The 25886-nt window shown below is 40.9% G+C and overlaps 1 protein-coding gene across 2 annotated transcripts; it reads left to right on the top strand.

The window, feature by feature from the left end:
• The first annotated feature begins 1629 nt into the window (after positions 1 to 1629).
• C5AR1 (complement C5a receptor 1) lies at positions 1630 to 25314 on the top strand. Of its 2 annotated transcripts, XM_051989288.1 has the most exons (2): positions 1630 to 1707; positions 23337 to 25314. In XM_051989288.1, the coding sequence occupies exons 1-2, from the start codon at positions 1692 to 1694 to the stop codon at positions 24395 to 24397; spliced, it is 1077 nt and encodes a 358-aa protein (XP_051845248.1). In that variant the 5' UTR covers positions 1630 to 1691; the 3' UTR covers positions 24398 to 25314. The 2 variants fall into 2 exon arrangements, with proteins under 2 accessions (XP_051845248.1, XP_051845247.1); XM_051989287.1 differs by lacking the exon at positions 1630 to 1707 and having other exon boundaries at positions 23288 to 25314.
• Positions 25315 to 25886: the final 572 nt, after the last annotated feature.

Raw genomic sequence — 25886 nt, 5'->3', positions numbered from 1 at the left:
CCCTTGGGGAGGGGGCTGCCTAGGAGAGCCGGGGAAAGCAAGAGCTGCCAGAGGCCCGGTTAGATCCGGGGATGCAGGCGGACTGCAACGCAATGCCCACGGCGGGGGGGACTGCTGACGATTGCGCCAGGCCTGATGGGGGGCGGACGACGAGGCAGGACTTCCGTGTTCTGTCTGGGTGGGAGATGGGCACTAACGAACGCCATCCTTCCGAGGCCTCCGGGCTACGGGCTGCTGCCTTCCCGCCTTCGCCGCCGGACCGTCGGGAGCAGAATGCGGGCTTAGAGATCTCCCAGCCGAGAGGAAACCTTGCGTGCAAAACATCCTCTACCTGGTCACCTGGCCCAGCCCCTTCTCACCTTTTGCGGGTGAAACAGCTGGAATAAACCAGCCGCTCTCCACAAGGGAGAGAAGAAACGCACTCGCTGGCTCCCTGTGAAGGTGCAAGGAAGGCTGGAAGCTCTTGGATGCCTGCCCCTCCCCCTTCCCCCCCATTCTCTCTCAGACACACACACACAGAGTCTAGACTTGTATCACCACAGGATCTTGTCACAAGCTCAAAAAGTTACTTCACCCCCCGGGAAAGGGCACATCAGTTGTTTTCAGGGGCAGAGGAGAGGGACAGGAGGTGACCTTTGAAGCACCTGGACTGTCTAGCCCTTCCCCTCATCCGATGAGAAAAATCACCGAATCACTGATTTGGGCTTGGAGAACGTTGCCCTTGCCCCTCACAGGTCCCCCTCCCCGTGCAGTCTCTGGAGGCTCCCTCCCAGCCCCAAACACCCATCCCTACCGTCCCGTAAGGGGGACGTACCATTGACTACACACTGGGCCCCAAGTAAATTCCATTTTTTTATTTCTTTAAGATGAACATTTGTTGAAGATTCCATCATAAAGAAATTGCATTTTATCCCTCAAACTAAACAAAAACACTTTAATATCCTATTTTTCCTGGGTACACGTGAAACAATTTTTTAACATTTGCCGAGCTCCAGATTCTCTCCCTTCTTCCCATCCTCCCTCTGCCCCCTCAAGAAAGCACAAGGGAAGTTATACAAAACATTTCCATGAAAATCATTTTTTAAAAGTTAACTAAATTTTATTTAAAACACAAACTTAAAAATATTGCTCATCTTCGGAAATGATATGAGGGTATACCTGGATGTAGCTGAGATTTCTAGGGAATGGAAAGTTCGTCTCTAGGACAGATAAAGCTGTTCCCCCCACGTACTTTTGTCCAATGGACACTGGGGTTTAGATGCCCTGAGTGGGGGCGTCTCCCTTCCAAGGCTCCTTTGACCTCTCTAACTTAATCTGCCTTCAGCACCTTGGTAGTAACTCCCTCTGCTCCTTAAATCTGCTAACTAGATTCTCCTCTTCCAGAGGAATGGATGAACTCTATCCCATGGGGAAGGAGGTAAGCCCAGTGGTTTGGTCCAGTTCAGGGTCCTAGCCTCCCAGCCTCAGGACAAGGGCTAGCTCTCCTTCTACCACTGCAGCCAGAGGGGGAACTCCCAGGCTCCTTTGGGTACTGGGCAGTCCAGTTTAGGGGAACCCCTGGGAGGAGCTAGGCCAGTGTTTCCTCTTCTTCCCCCTCCCCGGTCTATTCGCCCTCACTTATAAGCCAGAGCGACAGTTGGTAACTTGCTTGGTGAAAACGGAAGAACTGAGTTTAGAGCCAGAAGGACTGGATGGAGATGGAGCTAAGTGAGTTTTCCCCTCTCTGCCCCTCAGCATCCCTCCCCTTTTTTCGGTGTCTCCCTTGTCTTGGTCATTGTCTCTCATTGTCCCTTTCTGTTTTTTAATCCTCCTCCCTTAGTCTTCCTTCTCTGTCCGTCTCCTCTGTAATTCCTTTCTGTTCCCTTCCCTTCTTCTTTGTCCCTCGGTTTCTCTTCTTTGTTCTTTCAGACTCCCCAACTCTCCCCCAATATCCCCTTTATCCAAGTGTCTCCCCATCTGTACCCAATCTCCCTTGATCTCTGTCTCCCCTTCTGTTTCCCAACCTCCCCATTTATTTTCGTCTCTCTACTCTCTGTCCTCTGATCACCCCTTGATCTCCCAGCCTCCTCTTCTCTGTTGTCTTATCTCCCCTTTGTCTCTTAGTCTCCCTATCTTTGTCCCCCAATCTCCCTTTTATCTTTCAGTCTTTCCATTTCTGTCCCCAATCTCCCCTTTATTTCCCAGTTTCCCCTTGTCTGTTTCCCAATATCCCCTTGATCTCTTCGTCTTTCCTTCTCCGTCCCCCAATCTCCCCTTGATCTTTCAGTCTCCCCATCTCTGCCCCCTGGCTTCCCCTAGATCTATCTCCCCATTGTCCCTGGTCTCTCTCTATCCATGCCCTTCGTTGTCCCCTCTCTCTGTCATCTCTGACCCTCTCCTTTCTTTTCCCTTTCGGCCTGACGTTTCCATTTTAAGTCCTCCATCTCCATCCTCTTCTCCTCATCTGTGCTCCCCCTTCCCCTACCCTTTCTCCATCCCCCAGTATCCCGGTCTGTCCTTCCTCCTCCTCCCACCTCCCGGTCTTCCTTTGCTCCTTCCTCAGACCCTTCTATTTCTGCTTGTTGATCTCTGGCTCCCAGTCTCTCCCAGCCCTGACCGATGACCCCATGTTCTCTCCCCTGCACCTCGATCATTCCATCTCCACTATCTTTATCTGACTTTGGTGCTTCCTTCTCTCTGTCTCTCCCTTTTAAAAATTTTTTTTAATTTCTCTGGACAAATGTAGATTTTTCAAATACATAAACAAAAAAGTAACAGAAATGAAGAAAAATAGCCTGGCTGGCTTAGTGGTTAGAGGACCAGCTTGGCCTAGGATGCCCGGTTGTGTGACCCTGGCTAAATCTCTTTAGCTCTGTTCCTCCAGGGTCTCAAAGAGGAGTTGCTGAACTCCCCCATTGGAGGAAACTCCACCCCCCCCTTCCCTGAATTCACAAGTATGGTCTCCACCCATGATGTAACCAGTCCATTAACCCCCATGGGGGAAAATTTTTTTTTAAATAAAATAAGAAAGCAACAACCTGTGAGAGAAAACCAAGCAACAGACATGGTACGTGGTTGCAGAAAGGGAAAAAAGGGAGTATAGAGGACTGGTGAGGAGGGGAAAGGATAGGGGGAAGGAGAGAGTTATGCAAAAAACCATCATTTCATCAGCATCCTCTTCCCCCTTACTGCAAAGAACCTGGGACTGTCTGACTCAGGAGAAGGGCTCACCTTTTTCCTGCCCTTCCAAAGCAGAGGACCCACGTTCAAAGCCGATCTTTACTCCAACCCAAGCCGGCCCTTTACTAGGCTGCCAGGTTTCCTCATAAGCTTTCTGTTTTTACACTTTGTTGACCATTTCCCCCCAAAAAAGTTCATATTGAATTTCTTGGCCGCACCCCATATCACTCTGGTTTCCACGTCCTTTCTCGTGGTTCCCATTTCACCAACCGGTGAAAAAATCAAATCTATATTAAAAAGAAAAAAAAATGGAATAGAATAGACTGAAAAAAAAAGGCTCGGGATGTCAAATGATCAGTAACATTCAGGGTAATTTTCCTCTAACAAGTTTCTTTCCTCTTTATTGCGTAGCTTTGATGCAGAAACTTTTTATGTAATCAAACAACTTTTGGCTGTGTGTGTGTGTGTGTGTGTGTGTGTGTGTGTGCTTTTCTGGTCCTATAATTGCATCAGTGTAGGGAACTTCTGCTGTGGAAACTTCCTCCCCTTTTTTAGATCAGCCACTGATATTCAAATAATCTTAAAATGTTCCTTGTGGACATTCCCTCTAGCTGCGACGACTTCTCCTTTGCACAGCTGGCGTGGGTCTCAGCTGGAAATTGAGTCCAAGTCCACCATTGTAAGGTCTCTCTGATCCAGCCCCTTCTCTCCCCTGACTCTGCCTTCCCCCCGGTCCAGCTCTCACCACCTCAAGCCTGGACCACTGCAGTGGCTGCTGGGAGGGCTGCCAGTCTCCAGGCTCCCTCCTCTCCGGTCCTTCCTGAGGTCAAACTGACCTTTCTCAAGGGGCAGGACAGACACTCTCACCCTCCTCTGTAAGCTCCCTGACTAACTAACTATAAATTAAACTCAAGTCAACTCCGATGATTTCCTATTGTCTCCACCATCAACTGTCAAGTTCTCCATTTGGAGTCCCGAGATCTTCTTGACCACTAGCCTTACACCCCACCCCCACCAGGAGGCCTTCCTCCTCCCCTCCCCCCCCCCCCATGCCATCCCATGACACTGCCCTCTTTGGGCTTCCTCAAGACACTCCATCTCGGGCCTCCAGACATTCTCCCTGGAACGCCCTCCCTCCTCGGGTTTGCTCCTGGCTTCCTTCCAGGCCAGACAAAATCTCTTCTACAGGAAGCTGCTTCTGATCCCCTTGGTGCCTTTTCTGTGGCCACGATTTCTAATTTATCTTGTAAATAGCTGTCTGCATGCAGTCCCTCTCATTACCCTCCCTTTAGTCTTTTTTTGAATCCCTCTGTGCGAAAAGCACAGAGCCAGGCACTTAGTAGGTACTTATTAAAAACTTAGTGACCATCAGTGGAAGTCTTCCTGACTACAGCAACAGCCCTGACACCAGCAACAGCCCTGACACCACATGATGCTGCTTCTCTGTGTCCTATTTCTTTTGCTTTTAAATAGCTAAAAATTCAGCTTTTTTTCCTTGCCAAATCCTATAGATCTATGAGTTCCTTCTTCTTCTTCTTCTTCCTCTTCTTCTTCTTCTTCTTCCTCTTCTTCTTCTTCTTTTTCTTCTTCTTCTTCTTCTTCTTCTTCTTCTTCTTCTTCTTCCTCTTCTTTTCTTCTTCTTCTTCTTCTCTTCTTCTTCTCTTCTTCTTCTTCTTCTTCCGCTTCTTCCTCTTCCTCTTCTTCTTCTTCTTTTCTTCTTCTTCCGCTTCTTCCTCTTCTTCTTCTTCTTCTTCTTTTCTTCTTCTTCTTCTTCTTCTTCTTCTTCTTCTTTCTCTCCTTCTCCTTTTCCTTCTCCTCCTCTTTCTCCTTCTCCTTCTCCTCCTCCTTCTCCTTCTCCTTCTCCTTCTCCTTCTCCTTGTCTTTTTCCTCCTCCTCCTCATCCTCCTTTTTTTCCTTCTTATTCTTCTTTTCCCTTTTCTTCCTGTCCTCTTCTTCTCCTCCTTTTTCCTTCTTTTCTTCTTCTTCTTCTCTTCTTCCTCCTCCATCATTATCTTCATCTCCCCTCCTTCATCCTCCTTGTCCTTCTTGTCTTCCTTCTTCTCATCTTCCTCCTCCTTCATTTTCTCCTTTTTCTTGTTCTTATTCTCCTTCTTCCTTTCCTCCTCCACTACCATCATCATCATCATCATCATCTCCTCCTCCTCTTCCTCCTCCTCTTCTTCCCCTCCTTTTAAAAATCCAGATCAGCAATCTATTTGGAATTTATTGTGTCATATGGTGGGAGACCTTTGCTATTCCGTTATCCGATTTTGTCAACATTTAAAAAGTGAAGGATTACATTTCTCCCCTAATATTTTCAGATCTTAACTTTATTTGACACTATTGTATGGTAGGAATTTATTTCTAATTCCAGATGATCTCTTTTGTTCTCAATTTGTTTTGTTATCTGGTATCATCTGGTTTCAAAAATGATCATTGTGTTCCATGTTGAGCTCTTGACTTATTCTCCTAATGCCAACTAGTGCTGTTCAGTTGGGACCTCAGAGCACAGCTGGTTCTCCTTTCAGGGATACCTTTGAGGAATTGGGGACTGATTTTCACTACTGATCTTAAGCCCCCATCTAGAATGTTCTCACTATCCATCATCAGATCTCTCTCCGATACCATCAAACCGGTTGCTATCTCCTCAATGTCAAGTGATCAATGAATACAAATCTGCTTTTCAAAAGCGATATGTACTGAGAAAGTATAGCAAGGATATACATAGGAAAGCATCCTCTTGAACCAGGGTGCCCTCTGCCTTCTACACATCCCCTTGGTCTCTGAACAATGGATTTCAACTTAAGTTGGTGACTATAAATGCTCTACCAAGTTCATTTCTGGGTGGGTCACGCTGAGGGGCAACTTGTTCCTTTACTAGCCGGACGGGGGGACTCCATTCCCACGGGTCAGGGGTGACTCCACGAGTGGATTTAGCTGCTGTGGCTGCTGGTGGGCCCTGCTCTGGACTCCGGTTGCTGAGGGCTTGTCTGAACCTTATAGATCATAATCTTCTTGGTCCTAAACCAGTCTAGTCTCCTAATATGTGCTCACTTAAGAAGGAAAAGGAAAAACACAACGAGGCAAGACACATTGTTGCCATGCTTCCGTAACCCCGCGGTGGCCAGGTAGGAGAGCAAGCCCTAGGCCCTCAGCAGTTAAGAGAGAGAAAGAGAACGTTAATTTGTTAGTTTTTCTTAATATGTATCGCCATTTATCAAGTACTTATTAGGTCCCAGACAAAGTGCTGTGTAGGGGATACCAAGAAAGCCTCCTTGTGGTCCTTGGCTTGGAGAAACTTATATTCTAGTCATATAATTCTGACTCGGCCGCCTCCTTAAAGGCTTTTTGTTGTCCTTCAGCAAAGTGACCGGAAAGAGAGAACCCCAGTGGATTCCTTGAATTGGAAAGGGCCCTTCTATCATGCGTTATTATTATTGAATTTAAAGGATCTCTACATAGTTCAGGGAATTAAATGCAATTCAAGTAGAGTTTAGAGGCAGAGGACTTGAGTTTAAATGCATTACTCCCACTTCCTCCTTTCTAAATTACCTCAGTGTCCCTACTGTAAGCAAGAATCTCCTTTTACTCCCAAATCTAGGATTCTGGGATCTCTCTGCTGTTGTCCCTGTCCCGTTCCTGTTTAGCCCTTCCTAATCCCCAGGTGATATTCTTGTCCATTTCTTCTTCCAATTATAATTCAGCCAAATTCAGCCACAACTCTTGTCTCACACAGACCAAATTCAACCTCGAGAGAGTATTTCAATAATCGTACTCTTTGCTGCTTGCCCCGAATTAGAAATTTCTCTGCTAACATTAGCGTCTGATGCTTTCCAAGGTCTCTTGGGAAAACTGTTGTTAGATCCTCTAGAAAGTATTCAGATGGACTAAAACATCAAGTTAAGGGTAAACGCTTGTCCCGGAGGCAGCAAATTGGCACAGTGGATAGAGAAGTAGTGAAGACTTAAATTCAACCTCAGATACCTTCTATCTGTGTGATCCTGAGCATGTCATTTAACTTCTGTCTGCCTCAGTTTCCTTATCAGTAAAATGGGGATAAATAATACCACCTATCTCTCAAGGATGTTGTGAAGATTAAATAAGATACTATTTGTAAAAAAAAAAAAAAAAAAAAAAAAGTGCTTAGCCAGTACCTGGCACACAGTAGGTGCTTAATGAATGCTTATTTCTTTCTTCCTTCCCTTCCTTTCTTCCCTTGTCTTCCTTTCCCCTTTCTTCCTTCTTCCCTTCTTTCCTTCCTCCACCAAAGACTTATACCCACATACATAACAATTAAGAAAATTTCCTTTCTGTCTCCAGAGGACCTTTGCTCCAAGACATCCATACTATCTTCCAGACTTAGAATCCCACTGTGCATGACATCTTTCCAGGAAAGAAAAGCATTAAGGAAATCAGTTAAAAATAATATAGTTTTTTTTAAATCACATCAAACAGCTATTTAATGGACAACTGACCTTTATGGAGATCCTCTGCCAACAAGGATTTAACATACCCTTGTGTAGCTACTTCTGGGAAGTTCTAGAAATTATTTCTATCTTTGGGTGTGCATTAAAGTTAAGAATCACTGAGAGAATTATCAGTGAGCTAAATTGTTATCAAATGGAAAGGGAAATGGTCCAGAAATAAAAATTGTGATATTGCCCAATAACAGGAAGAGATAAACACAAACAATAGTTTGTTGTTATTAGTCGTTTTTCAATCGTGTCCAACTCTCCATGACCCATTTGGGGTTTCCTTGGCAAAGATACTGGAGTGATTGGCTATTTCCTTCTCCAGCTCATTTTTACAGATGAAGAAATTGAGGTAAGCAGGGGAAAGTAGTTTGTTCAGAGTCATGTTTCTGAGACTGGATTCGAACTTCAGACTTTCTGACTCTAAGAACAGCATCTAGCTTCCCTGATCAACAATATAGAAACTTAGTAAATATTACCTAAATCTTACACATTATTTAATTTCCAGTTTTCTCTTCATCTGAGACCCCAATATTTTGTTTCCATGTATGAGAACTTTCAGTCTTCAACCTCCTTGGGGTCTTTGATCACCAGTTGATCTCTGGGTCAAAGGATATGGATGCTTTAGCTATATTTTCCCATCGGCATAATTTCACATTGCTTTTCAGAATCGTCAATCAGTCACAACTCCACCAATAATGTATTAGTGTACCTGTTTTCAGGTAGCTCTTCCAAAATACTCTTTGCCTCTTTTGTCACCTTTGCCAGTTTTCTTGGTATGAGGTATAATTCTAGAGTTGTTTTCATTTGCATTTCTCTTTTTATTCACAATTTGGAGCCATCTTCCTTATAGTCACCAATTGCATGTCCTCTGTTGAGAAGTTAGATTCACATCCTCCGATCACTTAATCTTTGGAAAATGATTCTTGATTTTGTATATTTGTGTGAATTCTCTTTTTTTTTTGGAGACTAAAATATTATGGGATATATTGATACCAACAATAATTTTTATCCACTTGATAGTTTCTCAGATCTCTTAGCTCTTATATACTCTAAATACATCATAATAGGTATTAACTTGTAGAATTACACTAAATACTAAGTACACGTAAACCAGAGAATCATTATCTCAATTCCACTGAGTTAACACCTTGTTGTAAGATTACTTGTATCAAGTACACTAGGGCCTCTACACTTCTGGATGACTTTGAGCAAGTCAATCTGTCGACCTCAGTTTCCTTATTTGTAAAATGGGGATAACAAGAGTATCTATCTCATGGGGTTATTGTGAGGATGAAATGAGATAATATTTGGAAAGCACTTAGCATGATGCTGTCACAAAGTAGGTGCTTAATAAATGCATATTTCCTTCTCTTTCTCTTTCTGCTTGCCCTCAATGCACTGGTTTTGTTTGTGTGAACATAAACTGAAATGAATCTGTTCTGTTTCTACTCTAGGGATTCTCTCTCCTTCCCTACTTATTCCTCATCTTTCCCTTTGTAGTTTTTTTTCTTCTGTCCTTTATCCTTCCCCTCACTCCACTCTGACCCTCAACTCTTCTTCTGTCCAACTCAGCCCTTCAATCTCTGCTTTCTTTATATTCCTGTTGTCCCTGTTCCTCTGTCTCCTTTCTGTCTCTTAGCTTCATCCATTCCTTTCTCTTTCCCCTTCACTTGTCCCTCATTCTTCTCTCTATCTTACTCTCCCTCTCTGTTCCCCATTGCCTCTTCTCCATCCCTCAGTCTCTGCCTCTTTGTATCTCTATCCTTCAGGCTCCTCTGTTGGGGCACTCCGGCTGTCCTCTCTTTGTCCCGTTCTATTTTCTTCTAGCTTTCTCTGATTTCCCTTTCTGCCTCTTAATTTCTACCCTCTCTCCCTGTCAGCAGCCTCGATTTTGCCCCTCAGTTTCTCCTTTCTACCTCCCTCTTCTCCTTACCTTATTTTTTCCTCCTTCTGTCTATCAATCCCACCTCTTCTCTCTGTCTTTTAGTCCCCAGACTGTGGCTCAGGTTTCCAGAAACAGACTCTCAGATTCAGAGAGAAATTATCTTCACAAGGTTCCCCACAAAGGACTCCTCCAGCTTTGCTTGAATTCCTCCCATGGGGACCCTAGAGGTGGGGATGGGGAGAATAGCCTGCTATGTTCTAAGTGTCCCGTTCCCTTTTGGCACCTTTCATCATCAAGAAGTTTTCCCTGCATTTCCCCCCATGGGTCTGTGATCTTGTCCGTGTAGATGTTTAGCCCTGAGGTACGTCCGAACCATCCCTACCTGCTCACCGAATCTCAAAACTTTGGATTTGGAAGGAACCTATAGCTTACTTCCCCTCCGGAATCACTCTAATTAAAGCATTATAAATTAATTAAAATTTCAATTCCATTATAACTTATAATTAATTTTGAAAGCATTCATTTAATTCATTTTTATTGGTGGTTTAAAATATTTTAATTAGACAGCTAAGTGACTTAGTAGAGATAGAATGTTCGACAGAGTCGGGAAGTTCAAATTTGACCTCAGATACTAACTGTGTGACCTAGGCAAGTCACTTTTCTTCTGCTTGCCTCAGTTTCCTCATCTGAAAAATAGGGATAATGATAGCGCCTACCTCCCAGGATGGCAGAGAGGATAAAAGGAGATAAACCTTACGTAAAAGGCAGGATACGTGACTGCCCAGGGTTAAGTATCCTGCCCTTTACAGCCATATAAAATGTTTTGCAACTTTTGTAGTATTATAAAACTGCTAGCTATGGTTATGTTTAAAATCCTTTTAATTCCTCCCCACAATTACATGCAAACAAAGATTTTAACATTATTATTATTTTTTAAATTTTCCATTTCAAACTTCCTCCCTTCCCTCCCTGCCATGCTCCTTGATAAGCAATTTGATATAAATTATCTTGTCACACGAAACATTTCCACATAAGCCACAATGCTAAAGAAAATGCAGATCGCAAATTCCAAGAATAATGAAGGAAGTTAAAAAAAAATCTGCTTTGATCTACATTCAGATGCCGCCAGTTCTTTCTCTGGAGGTGGGTCATTAGTTACCATTGAAGCTATCCCTCCTTTCCCTCTATTTTCTCTTCTGCTGAAAATGTGGTTAAGCAAAGCAAATTAACCCACTGACTGCCTGACTCACTATTTCATCATATTGAGGAAGAACACATGAGAGGGCTGATGTTAGGACATGTTTTTCCTTTCACAGATCTTAGTTTTAGAGTTGAAAGGCGTCTCAGAGGTCATTTGTAGCCTACTTCCTTCATTTAACAGATGAGGAAACTGAGGCTTGTAGGTAAAATGACATGACCAAAGTTCCATAGGTAATAACTGACTGATAGATCTGGGATCAAGCTGGCTCTTGGTCCCTTCTTTGCTGCTGGCTCTGCCTTTATTGTCTTTTTTATTTTTATTTTTAATAGTTTTTTTATTTACAAGATATATGCATGGATAACTTTTCAGCATTGACAATGGCCAAACCTCTTGTTCCAATTTTTCCCCTCCTTCCCTCCACCCCCTTCCCCAGATGGCAGGTTGACCGATACATGTTAGATATGTTAAAGTATAAATTAAATACAAAAAAAAGCATACATGTCCAAATCATTATTTTGCTGTACAAAAAGAATTGGACGCTGAAATATTGTACAATTAGCCTATGAAGGAAATCCAAAATGCAGGTGGACAAAAATAGAGGGATTGGGAATTCTATGTAATGGTTCTTAGTCATCTCCCAGTGTTCTTTCCCTGGGTGTAGCTGGTTCAGTTCATTCCTGCTCCATTGGAACTGATTTGGTTCATCTCATTGCTGAGGATGGCCATATCCATCAGAATTGGTCATCCTATAGTATTGTTGTTGAAGTATATAATGATCTCTTGGTCCTGCTCATTTCCCTCAGCATCAGTTCCTGTAAGTTTCTCCAGGCCTTTCTGAAATCCTACTGTTAGTTGTTTCTTACCAAACAATAATATCCCATAACATTCATTTACCACAATTTATTCAGCCATTCTCTAATTGATGGGCATCCATTCAGTTTCCAGTTTCTGGCCACTACAAACAGGCCTGCCACAAACACTCTTGCACATACACGTCCCTTTCCCCTCTTTAGTATCTCTTTGGGATATAAGCCCAGTAGTAACACTGCTGGATCAAAGGGTATGTACAGTTTGATAACTTTTTGAGCAGAGCTCCAAATTTCTGCCTTTATTGTCTAAACAGAACAAGTAGACAGCCAGCCTTGAAGGTTGCTATCATTCCCTCTCCGTCCCCCATCTTCTCTCTACCAGATTAAACAATCTCAAGATTATTTTTCAAGCTCTCCTTATTGACCCTAGACTCAAGTGTCTTCACTGTCCTGATTCATCTTCTCTGCGTATCCTTAGCATATTAATTTGAGGAACCCCAAAGTGAACCCAAACACAGCTGGGGTGGGTACCTCTGGATTGGACTATCACTTCCCTTTTTCTGGATACTGCTTTTCTCTTGTTGACCGTGTCATAACTCTGACTCATAATGAGATCAAAAATCTGCTTTGTACCCCTCTCCCACTTTTAGCACAGAAACTGCAATCTTGTCATGTCTCTTTCCCCTGAGTTGAACTGAGAAAGCTGAGTTCCTTGAATCTAAATATAGAACTTTTTATTCATCCCTTTTATATTTTAGGGTTTATTCCTATCTTTGCTCCAAGATTTGGCCTATAATTTTCACTTGATTCATCATTTATTTAATTTCACACACCCTCAATTTAGTCCATCCTTTGAACTTGTCATTTTAGATACTTTAGATTACTTATAATACATTATTGATCCTTCCAGGTCCTGATCACCTGCCAATTTGATAATTGCTGTCAAGGACAGATTCCTGGGCTTCCCTCCAAGCTGATATTAACCTATTATTACTATTCTTTGGGTCCAGTCCCAAGCTGGCCAGTTTCAGATACTCATAAATACCCAATCCACATTTCACATCATCCTTCATGAAAGGATATGAAAGGAAATGAAAGAAATGTAGAAGGAAAAACCAAGGACATTATTTTCCTGAAACCTCCACAAACTGTCTACTGACGTCATGGAACCATACAATCTTATTAATGATAATTTGGAACACTTTAAAATTTAGAAGGAATATTTGAGATTATCAGAGACAGCTAGGTGGCTCAGGGGACAGAGTGCTAGTTTTGGAGTCAGGAAGTTAAATTGAAATCTGGCCTCAGGCACTTAATAGCTTTGAACCTGGATAAATCACTTAACCTAATCTGTAAAATAGGAATAATATTGTTGTAAAAATCAAATGAGATAATATTTGTTAAGAACAAACAAACAAACCCAAAACACTCAGAACAATGCTTAGGATATAGTAAGAGCGAAACCAAATGTATATTTTACTTCCTAATCTGTTTTTACAGATGAAGAAACTGAAGTCTAGAGAGATCCAAGATCACATAGATAGTAAGTGTAAAGTCAGGACTTGAATTCAAGTCTCATTACCGCAACTGTACCTCTCCTTTTAACAATCATTCTGCTTCATTACATTTACTCAGACTTTGTTGTTAAGTTTTGGAGCTCTTTTGAAAATCACTTGACCCCTTATCTATTCAGTGATAGCTGTTAGTCTTACATATTTGTGTCAATTCCTTATATATCTTGGATATCTAAATTTTACCAAAGTTGATACAAAGATTTTTTTCTACTCAGTTTTTCTTCTTATTTTAGTTGCATTGATTTTGTTCATGCAGAAATACTATAATTTTATGTAGCCAAAATTGTCTGCTTTATCTTTAAGATCCTTCCACTCCTCATTTAGCTAAGAATTCTTCCTCAGTCACAATTATAAAAAGGATGCCCTTCCATTTCCCCCAAATTAAAAAAAAAATAACTTGACTCTTTACATTTAGTTCAAATATCTAAACGGATCTAACTGTAGTATATGGTGTAAGATGCTAGTGTAAGCCTAATTTCTGCCCAGTTGTTTTCTAGTTTTCGTGTAAGTTTTTGATGAATAGAGAATCTTCCTTAGTCATTTTGTGTTTCCAAATGTTTGAAAATTAAAATGCTGAGTTGGGATACTTCCTGAGATTTGCTTCTCTGGTGTTTTCTACTTATGACCTATTTCTGACGAAACCAAGCTTTGTCATCTCTGCTTCCTCTTCTGTTTGTTCACAAGCCATGTCTTTAATCTTTCCTATAATTTTGACAGAGAATGAAGTCAAATTTACTAGCCTATAATTTAAAAACTCCATTCCTTCCTTCTTCTTCTTCTTCTTCTTTTTTTGAAATCAAAGCAAAAGTTAAACCCTTCTCCACTCCTGTGATATTTCTTCAATTCTCTGTAATCTTTCCAATATTGGTGGTTTTCAAATATCAATTCATTGTGACTCAACAATCACATGATGCTAATTCTTTCAGGACTCAAGGATGTAATTCATCTGGGCCAGAGATTTAAACTCATCAGGGGTTTCTACTTCCTTTTTTTTTTTTTTTTTTTTTTAAACAAGATTTCTCACTTACTGCACTAAGACTTTTGGTACCCTCAACAACTCACATGTTTTTCTTCCTCTGTTGAAGGAAAACCACTTCTTGTTCTTTCTGTTTGTTCATCCAAAATTTTTCTGTTATGTTTCCCTCTTCTCATTCCTGGATTTCCCCGTCTTATTCCAAGAAAGGTTGTTATGACACCCAAATGAGATAATTGTTAAGTAATGGGCTATATAAATTCCAGCTTTAAATTATTATTATTAATGTTAATTAGTCCATAGTCTGAGGATGACTTCATTCCCTGAGCCTTCTCCGGCATTTCTATTGATCATGTTTATAAAACAATGCAAGAGTGTACTGATAAATGAAATAACCAGGCTCTTAGGAAGGGAAAAAGGGAATTCTGCACACACACACACACACACTTTCAAGTTTAATCTGCATTATTTTCATACTTTCTCAAGTTTAGGTATCAAGAAAAAATAAATCAAGCTCTGGTTTATAAGGACTGATGATTCCTGAGGTGTAAATGTAATTAGCTCTGGTAAAGCTTCTTAAGCTGATTCCAATCCACCCCTAATTACAAGTATATCTATTCTTATAACTCAAAACTACCCATCACCACTTTTCCTTTCCTCTTTGTTTTGATGAATGGCCCTTAGAACTATAGTTCAATCTAGAATTATATTCTTAGCACCTCGCACAGTTTTTTGGAACATATAATACCTTTTATAGAATGCTTTAAAGTTTGCAAAGCACTTAAAACATTTCATTGGATCATCACAACAACTGTGGCAGATAGGTGCTATTATCCTCATTTAACAGTTGAGGGAACTGAGGCAGCCTTAAGTGACTTGCCCAGTGCCACACAGCTAGAAGTATCTGAACTTGGATTTGAATTCAAGTCTCCTGAGTCTTTCTATCCCTGTATATACCCTAGGGTCTTACTAAATGATTGTTGGTTGAATGATTAATTCCATTTCCTCAAGTCTTACAGATAGCAATGGAGCTAGAGTAGCTTATTTCATTAATATCTCCTCTTCTTGCTTGTTATCTATACATGGTATATACATTCATATAATTTCTTATATTTATTTATATTTTAAATTTTATATATTTAAATTTATATATTTCATTTATTTTTATATATATTTAAATATTCATTTATATATGTATTTAAAACTCAGAGGCCATGAGTTTTATTGCCATCTTTCTTCTTGAATTTTATCTCTTGTGAAATTCTAAATGTTTTTACTGCTATTCTTTGTTTTTTAATTTACTGATATATTTAAAAGTTTTAATTATATCATTTTCCTTTCAAAATATTGCTTTTCCTTCCTTTCTCCTTCTCCTCGATATCCTTTGTAAGAAAGAATAAAAAAAGGAATATAAAAGCAGTCCAATCAACCCAACCACAGACTAATAGTGCCTGACACTATATACAATAGTCCACCCTAGTGGTCCCCCACTTCTTCCAAGATGGGAGGGAAATACACCTTTTCAAGTCTTCTCTTGGGCCAAACTTGGTCATTATAAATCCACACTGTTCTTTGCTGTTATAATGGCTGTTGTTTCTTCTTCCATTGTGAGTTTGGGTAAATTATTGTCTGGGTTCTCCTCATTTCATTTTTGTATCCATTTAAATAAATCTAACCTGAAGAAACAGCTACTAGACCCACAAGAGTGTACCTTCATTCTATTCTGTACTCAGGTGTGTGATTTAGACTGGATTCAGTCCTGGGGAATCTGTCTTTAATGAGAGAGGGGTTCTTTTTTATCTTTTTTTTTGTCTCACCAAACCCCTATTTGGTGCCCTAGATATACATTTACTTATGGCTTAGGTTGTGACTCGTGTCAAGGGTCTCCCCAAAAAAGGAGGGGTAAAAAGGGGTTCCACATGAATCAAGTATATGATAGGTCATTTTTTCTATCCACAAGAAAAATGCTAAAAAACCATAAAAGGTTCCAAACCTGCATTAATAGAATAACTCAAAACAAGATTCAGTAATTTATTACGACCGTAACAATCTAGTACAATCACCAGAACCTACCAGTGTTGGCAAAATAGCTAAATAGGCATTTTCTATTTCACCAAGACTCTGCACTTGTCCAAATTAATTCCTGATACGGGGACCTCTTCTCTTATCTGCGGCCATCTTCTCTAAGAACCCGGCAGTTCCTGCCATTTTGGAATTCACAAGATCATTTCCATCTTGGGATTGATACTTGTTTATCTAAGATCAAGAAAGAACAAACACAAAAGTAGAAAAGGAAGCGAAGGGTAAAAGTACAAGCTACCTCTTCCTCTCTCTTCTCTGCCCACTGATCTACTGAAATCCACAAAACCAAACCCTCCTTATGGGAGAAGGATGGGCAGACAGTTGCTTGTCTAAACAGAGATTTGGGGGTTTCTGTGGCTTGCATTTTGCTTGTGGTCAACATGATACTGGGGTGGAGAAAAGCCAGCACTTCCTCACTCTTTACTGGAAATCTCAGGGTTATATGATACCCCTTGGAGAATTGGTAAGCCATGGAAAGATTCTTGTCCCTTCTCCTAACTGATGAAGTCCCAGTTATAGGGTGGGGGAGACTTTACAAAACACAAAGATCTTTCAGCATTGGGTCAACATCTGGCTGAAAGCTGGAAGTTGAGCAGAAAAGGAAAGTCAGCTCTTAAGTGTATCCATGGAATAGCAGGACCTACCAACCTTCTTCCATGATACCCCAACTGTACCCCAATCTCTGCCCTCTTTGTCTCTCAGTCTCCTCCCTTTGTCCGACAATGTCTTTTGTTTTGTCCTTTACTCTTCCCCTAACCTTGTTCCTCAGTCTTCTTTCTCTTGGGCCTTTAGTCTCTCCATTTTCTTTATTTCTTTGTCTCTTATCTTTTCTTTCCTTAGGTGTTCTCTCTTCTCCATTTCTCAAGCTCCATTTTTTTCTCTTTTTTCTCTTTCTCTCTATACCTCAACATTATCCCCCTCCCCATTTTTGTTTCTTGGGTTCTAATATCTCTGTGATTCTGTTTCTTCTTCTCTTTGTTCCTGTTATGGCTGTCTACCTCTTTCTTCTTTATTTTTGCTGAGTCAATAAGTGACTTGCCCAGGGTCACGCAGCCAAGAAGTGTTAAGTGTCTGAGGTCAGATTTGAACTCAGGTCCTCCTGATTTCAGGGCTGCTGCTCTAGCCACTGGTCCCTATTTACCTTCCAGGTTCCCCTTTCTCTGAACCCCAATATCTTCTTCTTGTAGAGTGATTCACACATTCTGAGCTGGGAGAGATTTGGGGTTGCATTCAATTCAAACCCTGAATCATGGTCAGATTTAGATTCAGGAAGGGACCTTAGTAGGTATCTAGTGAAACCCAAACCTGAAAGGAATTTCTGCTAGCATTCATCCAATAATTGGTTGTTCAACCTTAGCTTAGAGCCTCCCCCTTCTAGAAGAATCCCATTCCACCTGGGCCTCTAGCCACTGACATATAGACCAGTTTGCCCCTTTGCCACTTTAACAACCATTGTTCCCGACTCAGGGCTCTGGGGCCAAACAAACTAGGTCTAATCTCTCCCCCATACAGCCCTTCAGATATTGGAAGGCAACGATCATATCCCCCCTTCCCCCCCTCCCCGCCCCTTAGCTTCCTCTTCCCCAGCTCCATCAGCCAAGTCTTATGTGACATGGGCTCAAGACCCTTCGCCATGTTGAGTGCTCTCTTCGTGAGACTCTGCGGCTTACCAAACTCCTTCCCAAATGGAAAGCCCCCAACCTGAATGCAATACTCTGATGACATCTGTCCAGTGCTGCTTACAAGGGGACCATCCCCTCCCTGTGCCTGGAAGCTCTTCCCCAATTAGTGCCTCATCACATGGCTGTTTCATAGTGTGCTTGTGGGCCACTTTTGTTGGGGCTCAAGGGAGACCCCCCAAAAGGTTAGGGTGCTGCGAGGTGTCTCAAAAGAATTTGCAGCTCGGACCCATCTCCAAGTCAAGGGGCAAAATTTATTATAATTATAATACCAATTAAAGCGGCTAAGTTCCAAAAGAAGTTAGCAAAGAACCAGGAGAAAGAAGATAAATTTATAGGATAAAGTTAGAGAAATTAGGTGCTTTGTGGCACTGATGGGCTCATTTCATGGTTTAGAGGTGGAGTTGAGAAGTGGGTGAATTCTGATTTTGTGCACAGGTGTAATACCCATAATTCTCTTGGTGGAGCTTAAGGGGAAAACCTTCTGGAAGTATGTTTTTAGACCTGAAATGTTGCTAGATACACAATTTTGTTCTGCACCTGCATCAATTTGAAGCACTTTATTATTGTTGCTCACTAGTCTCAAAAACTGTATTAGAACTGACCAACAGGCTGTTAGCTGACAGCCAGCAAGATTTGTAGCATCCTGGTCTAAGAGTAAACAGGGACAAGATAACCTAGGGGAAGAGATATATCATCTCTAACTCCATCACTCCCAAGGTCAGGTGACGTCGGGGATTATTGTTACATCTTCCCTAGAAACCGCCCTCATGTCACTCTGACCCCCAGATGTTTTCAGAACAACTGTCATTTAGCTGTACCTTCCCCATCTTATACTGGCGACTTGATTTCTGAATCCAGGTTCAAGACTTTACTTGTATCCCTATTCTACTTCTTAATAGATTAGATCCAGCCCAAATCCATGGATTTGGCCATGGATTCTGATGGCCAAACAGGGTGTTTCCCTGACTTCCTCTGGCTTGATATCATCTGGCATTTTGAGTAACATGTTATCAATGCCTTTGTCCGAGTCATAGATAAATTAAGTAAAACAGCCCAAAACCAAGCAAAGTTCATGGGCATGGGACACTCTGTTGGAGATTTCTTGCCACAGGGACTTTGAGACCTTAACAGTTACTCTTTGAGAGCAAAGACACTCAACATTCTGGGTAAATCCTTGAAGCCCTCCAGGGAGAGGTAATCTAATACCTCCCGAGGCAGCCCAGACCTTAAGCTTTAATATGTCTCTTTGAAAAACTTTCCTCAGTTTCCAGTTCTGCCACTTCTATTTAAGTGACTAAATTGGCTCAAAGTTATAACTTCAATAGAAGCTAATTATTAACAGAGACAAATTCATAATTTTTTCATAAGTGATGGTCAGATAATCTCCACTGAAAGTCATACTTGACACAACCTTGTAAATTTCCCCACTTTGGCTTGGAGAGATTCCAATTTCTCAAAATTGAGTAATTTAGAGGTCAGTAAGACTGATAAGACTTTATGATTCTGCCTCAGAAGAAAGTCACAAGGAACCTCATAGATAAAGATAGTTCAAAAGGACTTTGCTACTTTTCTCCCAACAGTAAATTGTTATTATTGTCCACTTTAAAGCAAAAGATAGCTCAATAAATAAGTTCTCACACATTTTATCATATTCTTTTAACAGCTCAATTCATAATCCAAGAGTGTCCAGATGGAAAGGGGAATTACGTTAAAAAAATAATAATAGCTTTTTATTTTCAAAATACATACAAAGATAGTTTTCAGCATTTACCCTTGCCAAACCCTGTGTTCAAATTTTTCTCCTTTCCTCCCTCCCCACTTCTCCCCTCTCCTAGATTGCAAGTAATCCATATATGTTAAATGTGCAATTCTTCTAAACATATTTCCACATTCATCGCACTGCCCAGGAAAAATCAGATCAAAAAAGGAAAAAAAAGGAGAAAGAAAACAAAATGCAAGCAAACTACAATAAAAAAGTGAAAATACTATATTTTGAGCCACACTCAGTCTCCACAGTCTCTCTCTGGATGCAGATGGCTCTTTCCATCACAAATCTATTGGAATTGGCCTGAATCACTTCACTGTGGAAAAGAGCCAAGTCCTTCACAGTTGATCATCATATAATCTTGCTGTTGCTGTGTATAATGTTCTTGTTCTGCCTTCTTCTTAGAAGTTAGCATCAGTTTATATTAAGTCTCTCCAGGCCCGAGAAATTACATTTTAAATAGTATTTCTGACACAACGATTTCTGAAATTTTACAATGATATGAAAAGAAATATTAGAGACACAATAATAACACACAACAATATCTGGAATTTAAAACATTAAACAAAACTCATTAATAGTTAAGTGACATCAATTCAGTAGAATGTAATTCCAAATTTTTTACTTAGAAAGTTTTTCATTAAAGTAGCTAGGTGGCGCACCAGATAGAACACCAGTCCTGAAGTCAGGAGGACCTGAGTTCAAAATAGGTCTCAGACACTTAACTTAGCTGTGTGACCCCGGGCAAGTCATTTAACCCCAATTGCCTCAAATTAAAAAAAAAAAAAAAAAAGGAAAGAAAAGAAAGTTATTCATTGATCACTTTTGGCATTCTATACTAATCACACCGAAAGTCAGTATAGAATAATTCAATATTGAGTAATGACCTTCAATTCAAAAAGAATAATAATTAACATTTATATATTGCCTATTATATGTCAGGCACTGTGCCAAATCCTGTACAATCAGCAGATCCTCACAACAACCCTGGGAAGTAATAGTTATTTTATATCCTTCTCAGATTAGGAGACTATGGTAAACATTCACATAATTAATATTGGATTTTAATTTAGTCTTTCCTGATCCGTGCATTTTTCAGCATATAGCTAAAAAGAAAATGTGTTTTGCAGAAAGCTCTAATTTACTATAATTTTCCTAATAAGAGAAGACATTTGATTGTAAATGAGACCACATAATTTAGTTTCAGGACAAAATTTTCAACAATTCAAGTTTGGGATTACAATCGTAAATGGTGATATTTAGAACCTTGACTTTCCTAAGGGCTATCTACTATTATTCTTCACACTTTAGAGTTCACTGTTTTTCAGTTAGTTCATGTTTGTTTGACTTCATGGTGGCATTTAAAAATAAATCACCCAATGAATCAAATCAATTCCATTTATTTTCTTAATATGCCTCCCCTCTTCCATACTTTCGGAAGGAGAATAAAGTGTATGTCTAAAATTTTCCCTGATTTACTCCCTGATTATTCTTTTCAGTTTTAACCTTCACCCTTACATTCCCATTCCCCTGTTTCAGTTCTTGGGAGGTCCTAAGGTATGAGACTCATCCTTTCAAAGACAAGAGTGTCAGCTAGCTTATCCAAATAATTATATGCTGCAAATTTTTATTTCTAAGGGTTTCCATTTGGTAAATGTTATATCTTGACAAATTACTGTCTATCTGAAATTGTCAATGGGCATTTCTCTACAAAGTGTTTCAAATCCTTCTTATCTCAATGGGATCAAAAACTTCTTTCCAAAAACTAATTGATTTACAATGCCACAAATTTCTGCAGACTGGAAACAAAGATTCCCTTCCTTCTTATCTGTGCCCCTTGTCGACCTCTCCAACTTAGCCAGAGTTAGAAAGACATAGAGAGAGCTTCCTTTTTAAAGACTATGAAAGGTTTTTGCGTTTTGAACTCTATTTTCTTTGATCAGATCAAAAGTTTGATTTAGTACTAAGGCACAAAACATAAATAATCTGACAAAACAGATACATAGAAACAAAGTTTTTCTTCTTATCTCCCACTGAAAGTTTAATCAAATAGTTCATGAGAATGTTTCTGCTTGATATTATTGATAAAAAGTCCTTCTGGAGGGGCTTCTATTCTTCTAGGGAATGTAATATATAAGACATAATTTTAAAAGAGAGGGTAAGGAAGAGAGAGACAAGAGACAGAGATAGAGACAGAGAGCAGAGAAAAGAGAGAAAAGACTAGCAATTTTAAGAAATTCCTTTGTATGGAAAAATCAAAAAGAGGGTAAAGTTTCAAAATAGTATTGTATAATGTGACCTTTTCCAATTTTTTTAGTGAAAAAAAATTTGGATGAGGAGGGCTGGGCAACTGGGGCTAAGTGACTTGTCCAGGATCATACAAGTAGAAAGTGTTGAGTGTCTGAGGTTGGATTTGAACTCAGGTCTGCTTGACTTCAGAGCTGGTGCCCACTGCATCTTCTAGCTACCCTACCCCCCTTTCTAGTTTTTAAATCTTCTATTTGGGATACAGACCCAATAGGCCTCTGTTGGATCAAAGGACTCACCTACAATGGAGAATCCCTGATCCTTGGATTACTTCAACATTTCAATTCAAGTGCCACCTTCTCAGAAAGGTGCTTTCCAGCTGCTGGTGTCCCCCCTTTAGCTCTACCTGTCCCTCAACTTTGTGTGTGTGTTGTATGTACCTGTGAATGTTATCTCCTCCAGTAGCATATAAGCTTGAGGACAGGGACCATATCACTTTTGTTTTCGTATCCCCAGGGACACATACTAGTTGCTTTCATAGTAATAAGAGCTAGGATTTCTATGGCAATTTAAGATTTGCAAAGTGTTTTTACACATATTTGATTCAGACGGTAACCTTGTGAAGGATGTGTTATTACTATCTCTATTTTTTTACTTGCTACTCTAAAATAAAATACATAGTATTGAAAAGGAAACCAATTATATTGGAATATAAAATAATATAGAAATTATATTTATATATTATTATTTAATAATTGTATAAGTATTTATATATTTATTAGATAGAAATGATATCTATTTACATATAATCATATATTTCTTTGTATAAATAAATATTATTTTATTTAATATAAAAATTACATTTATATATTTATATAAAATAATATATATGTTATATGAAATCTTTAAAAATATTTAAAAAGAAGTTCACAGATCCCAGGTTAAGAACCCTTGAAAGAACCTTCTGGAAAGAAGAGCTGAATTTGAATTCTGTATCAGATATTCACTAATTATATTAACATAAGGAAATGAATCCCTCCAGACCTCAGTTTTCCTATCTATAAAAAGGCAACATTTATATCATCAACTTTAGAACACTTTTTATGAGACTCAAATGAGATAAAGCCCTTTTAAGGATCTATATGGGGCAGCTGGATGGCGCCATAGTGCACAGAATGCCCGTCCTGGAGTTGTGAAGACTCAACTTCCTGAGTTCGAATCCAGCCTCAGACAATTCCTAGTTGTGTGACCCTGGTCAAGTCACTTCATCCTGTTTGCCTCAGTTTCCTCATGTGTAAAAAGAGACGGGGAAGGAAATGGCAAAGCAGTCTAGTGTCTTTGCCATTAAAACCCCAAGTGAGGTCAGGACGAGTTAGATGTGACTGGAAAATGACTTGGCAACAACAAAAAGGTGCTATTACTAATCCGCTAATTAATGCCACTTATTACTAATGGTCCCATGTTCAATGTTTGCTCCCTGCCAGGCACTGTGTTTCCCATGGATTATGGCTCTACAGAATACCCAGATTATGAAAACTGGACTTACAATAGCCGTATAGATGGGGAGACTCCATATACAGTTTCCGAAATCATCTCCCTCCTGGTTTTTTCCGTGGTCTTCCTGGTGGGCGTGCCGGGTAACGCAGTGGTGATCTGGGTGACGGCGATGGAGACCCACAAGACGGTGAACAGTATCTGGTTCCTGAACCTGGCCCTGGCTGACCTGCTCTGTTGCTTGGTCCTTCCCTTGTTGGCCATCCCCATCATTCGGCATGGGGACTGGCCGTTCACCGAAGGCGCTTGCCGCTTCCTGCCCTCCATCATCCTCCTCAACATGTACGCCAGCATCCTGCTGCTCACGGCCATCAGCATCGATCGGTGTATGTTGGTCATGAACCCCATCTGGTGCCAGAACCACCGGAGCTTGTACGGTACCTGGTTTGCCTGCTTCTTGGCCTGGGTCCTGGCCTTGGTCCTGATCATCCCTTCCATACTGTACCGCTCTCTGGAGGAGGAGTTCTTTCCTCCCAGCTGGTCTTGCGGGGTGCTCTACAAAAACAAGTCGGTAGAGGTCGGCGTGGCTGTCTCCCGCTTCCTTTTCAGCTTCCTGGGTCCTCTTATCATCATCTCTCTGTGCTACATCCTCCTGCTCACCCGCCTATGGAGCCGCCACGCCACTCGCTCCCACAAGACCATCAAGGTGGTGGTGGCCGTGGTCGTGGGCTTCTTCCTCTGCTGGACCCCCTATCAGATCGTGGGCCTCATGCTGGCCTTGAACCGCAGGGGCTCCAGACTCTACAGTTGGGCAGAGACTATCGACAGCCTGAGCATCTCTTTGGCTTACATCAACAGCTGCATCAACCCGGTCATCTACGTGGTCGCGGGCCACGGCATCAAGGGCCGCATAATAAGCCACTCCATCTGCACCAAGCTCCGGAATGCACTGATGGAGGACTCGGTGGGGCGAGACAGCAGATCCTTTACTCGCTCCACGATGGGGTCTACGGCAGTCCCCGAGGAGAAGTCGAGCAGCGATGCAGTCTGAGGCACAGAGGGGCCCACAGCCTCCTCTCGATGGAGGGGCGGTCAGGCTGACCCGACGGACTGCATTTCTTCCCTTTCTACCTCCTCTAATTTCCAGTTAGTTTAGGAGCTTCCTGAGGGCAGAAACCATTTTTTGCCTTTCTATTTATCACAGTGCTTGGCATGTAGGATTAATAAATGGGACTCCCATCACTCCCAGAGTTCTCCATGCTTGCTTTGCCTGAATGCCTTCAGTGCCCAAAGAGACCCATTTCAGAGATTCTCTGGTGGCCTCTTTCCTTCATTTTCCACAAAATCTTCCCATATTGCATCCCACTCTGCTCCCCTCACCCCCGACTAGGAACTCTTGAACCTTTCCCACTTTATTCAATAAATCTTTAAGACTCTGAATTGGTTGGAATCGAATGGGAGTACGTACAGGTGGACTCTGTCCAGCGTTCCATCAGGTTTTGGATGTCCAAGTATGGTTTAAGGATGACTGCTTCCTGAACCAGGAGAACATTGTATATAGTAACAGCAACATTATGTGATGATCAACTACGATAGACTTAGCTTTTCTCAGCCGTACAACGATCCAAGGAGACTCCAATACACCTGTGGTGGAAAATGCCATCAAAATCCAGAAAGAGAACTATGAAGGCTGAATACAGAGTGAAGCACACTATTTTCACTTTTTTAAAGAAAATTTCTTTCTTACGGTTTTTCCATTTGTTCTGATTCTTCTTTCACAACATGAATAATATGGAAATACGTTTAAAATGATTGTACATATATAGCCTATATGATATTGCTTGCTTTCTTGGGGAGGGGGGAAGGAAGGAGAAGAAAGGAGAAAAATTTGGAACTTGAAATCTTACAAAAGTGAATGTTATTTTATGTATAATTGAAAATAATAAATACTATTAAGATAATTTAAAAGCTCAGAGAATGTGAGCCGGTGGGGTGGTGGGGCATGTCACCGGTCACCAAATTCATCTCCAGTTCGATCAAATTTCATTTCGTTGAATCAGTGTCTTAAGAAAATAGAAGAAGAAGAAAAAGAAAAAAAAAGAAAATTGAAGTAACCGGAGTGGGGGTGAGGAAAGGGGGGAGTAGGAGTGGGGAGAAGGTCGTGAGAGAAGCAGGAGAGGAAAACAGAGGAGAGGGGCTTTTCAAGAAAGGGAAATTAGTTATAGTTTCAGTTCCCAAACTTCTCTCCAACATCCCCATTTTTTTGCCCCTTTCTACTCCTTAGCTGCCTCCTCCAAAAAGCCCTTCTAGTTTAACCTATTCTTTCATGTTCCCTCCTTACAACCTTGCTCAGCTGTCCTTTCTCTCTCCTTCATTGACATTTAGAGAGACAAATTCATTTTATGGAAGAAGTATGATTAGGCAATAATATATTTGGGAAAAAAAGAGGAGAGGGATGGACAGTGAATTTGCAAGTTCAAAATGGGTCAACTGGATATTGGAACTGCTGAGATCCTTTTTACCACCCTTCACCATTTGAG

The sequence above is a fragment of the Antechinus flavipes genome, chromosome 3 (assembly GCF_016432865.1).
Source record: "Antechinus flavipes isolate AdamAnt ecotype Samford, QLD, Australia chromosome 3, AdamAnt_v2, whole genome shotgun sequence".
Lineage (NCBI taxonomy): Eukaryota > Metazoa > Chordata > Mammalia > Dasyuromorphia > Dasyuridae > Antechinus > Antechinus flavipes.
The sequence above is the reverse complement of the archived record's forward strand: the minus strand, read 5'-3'. Positions and strand labels throughout refer to the sequence as shown.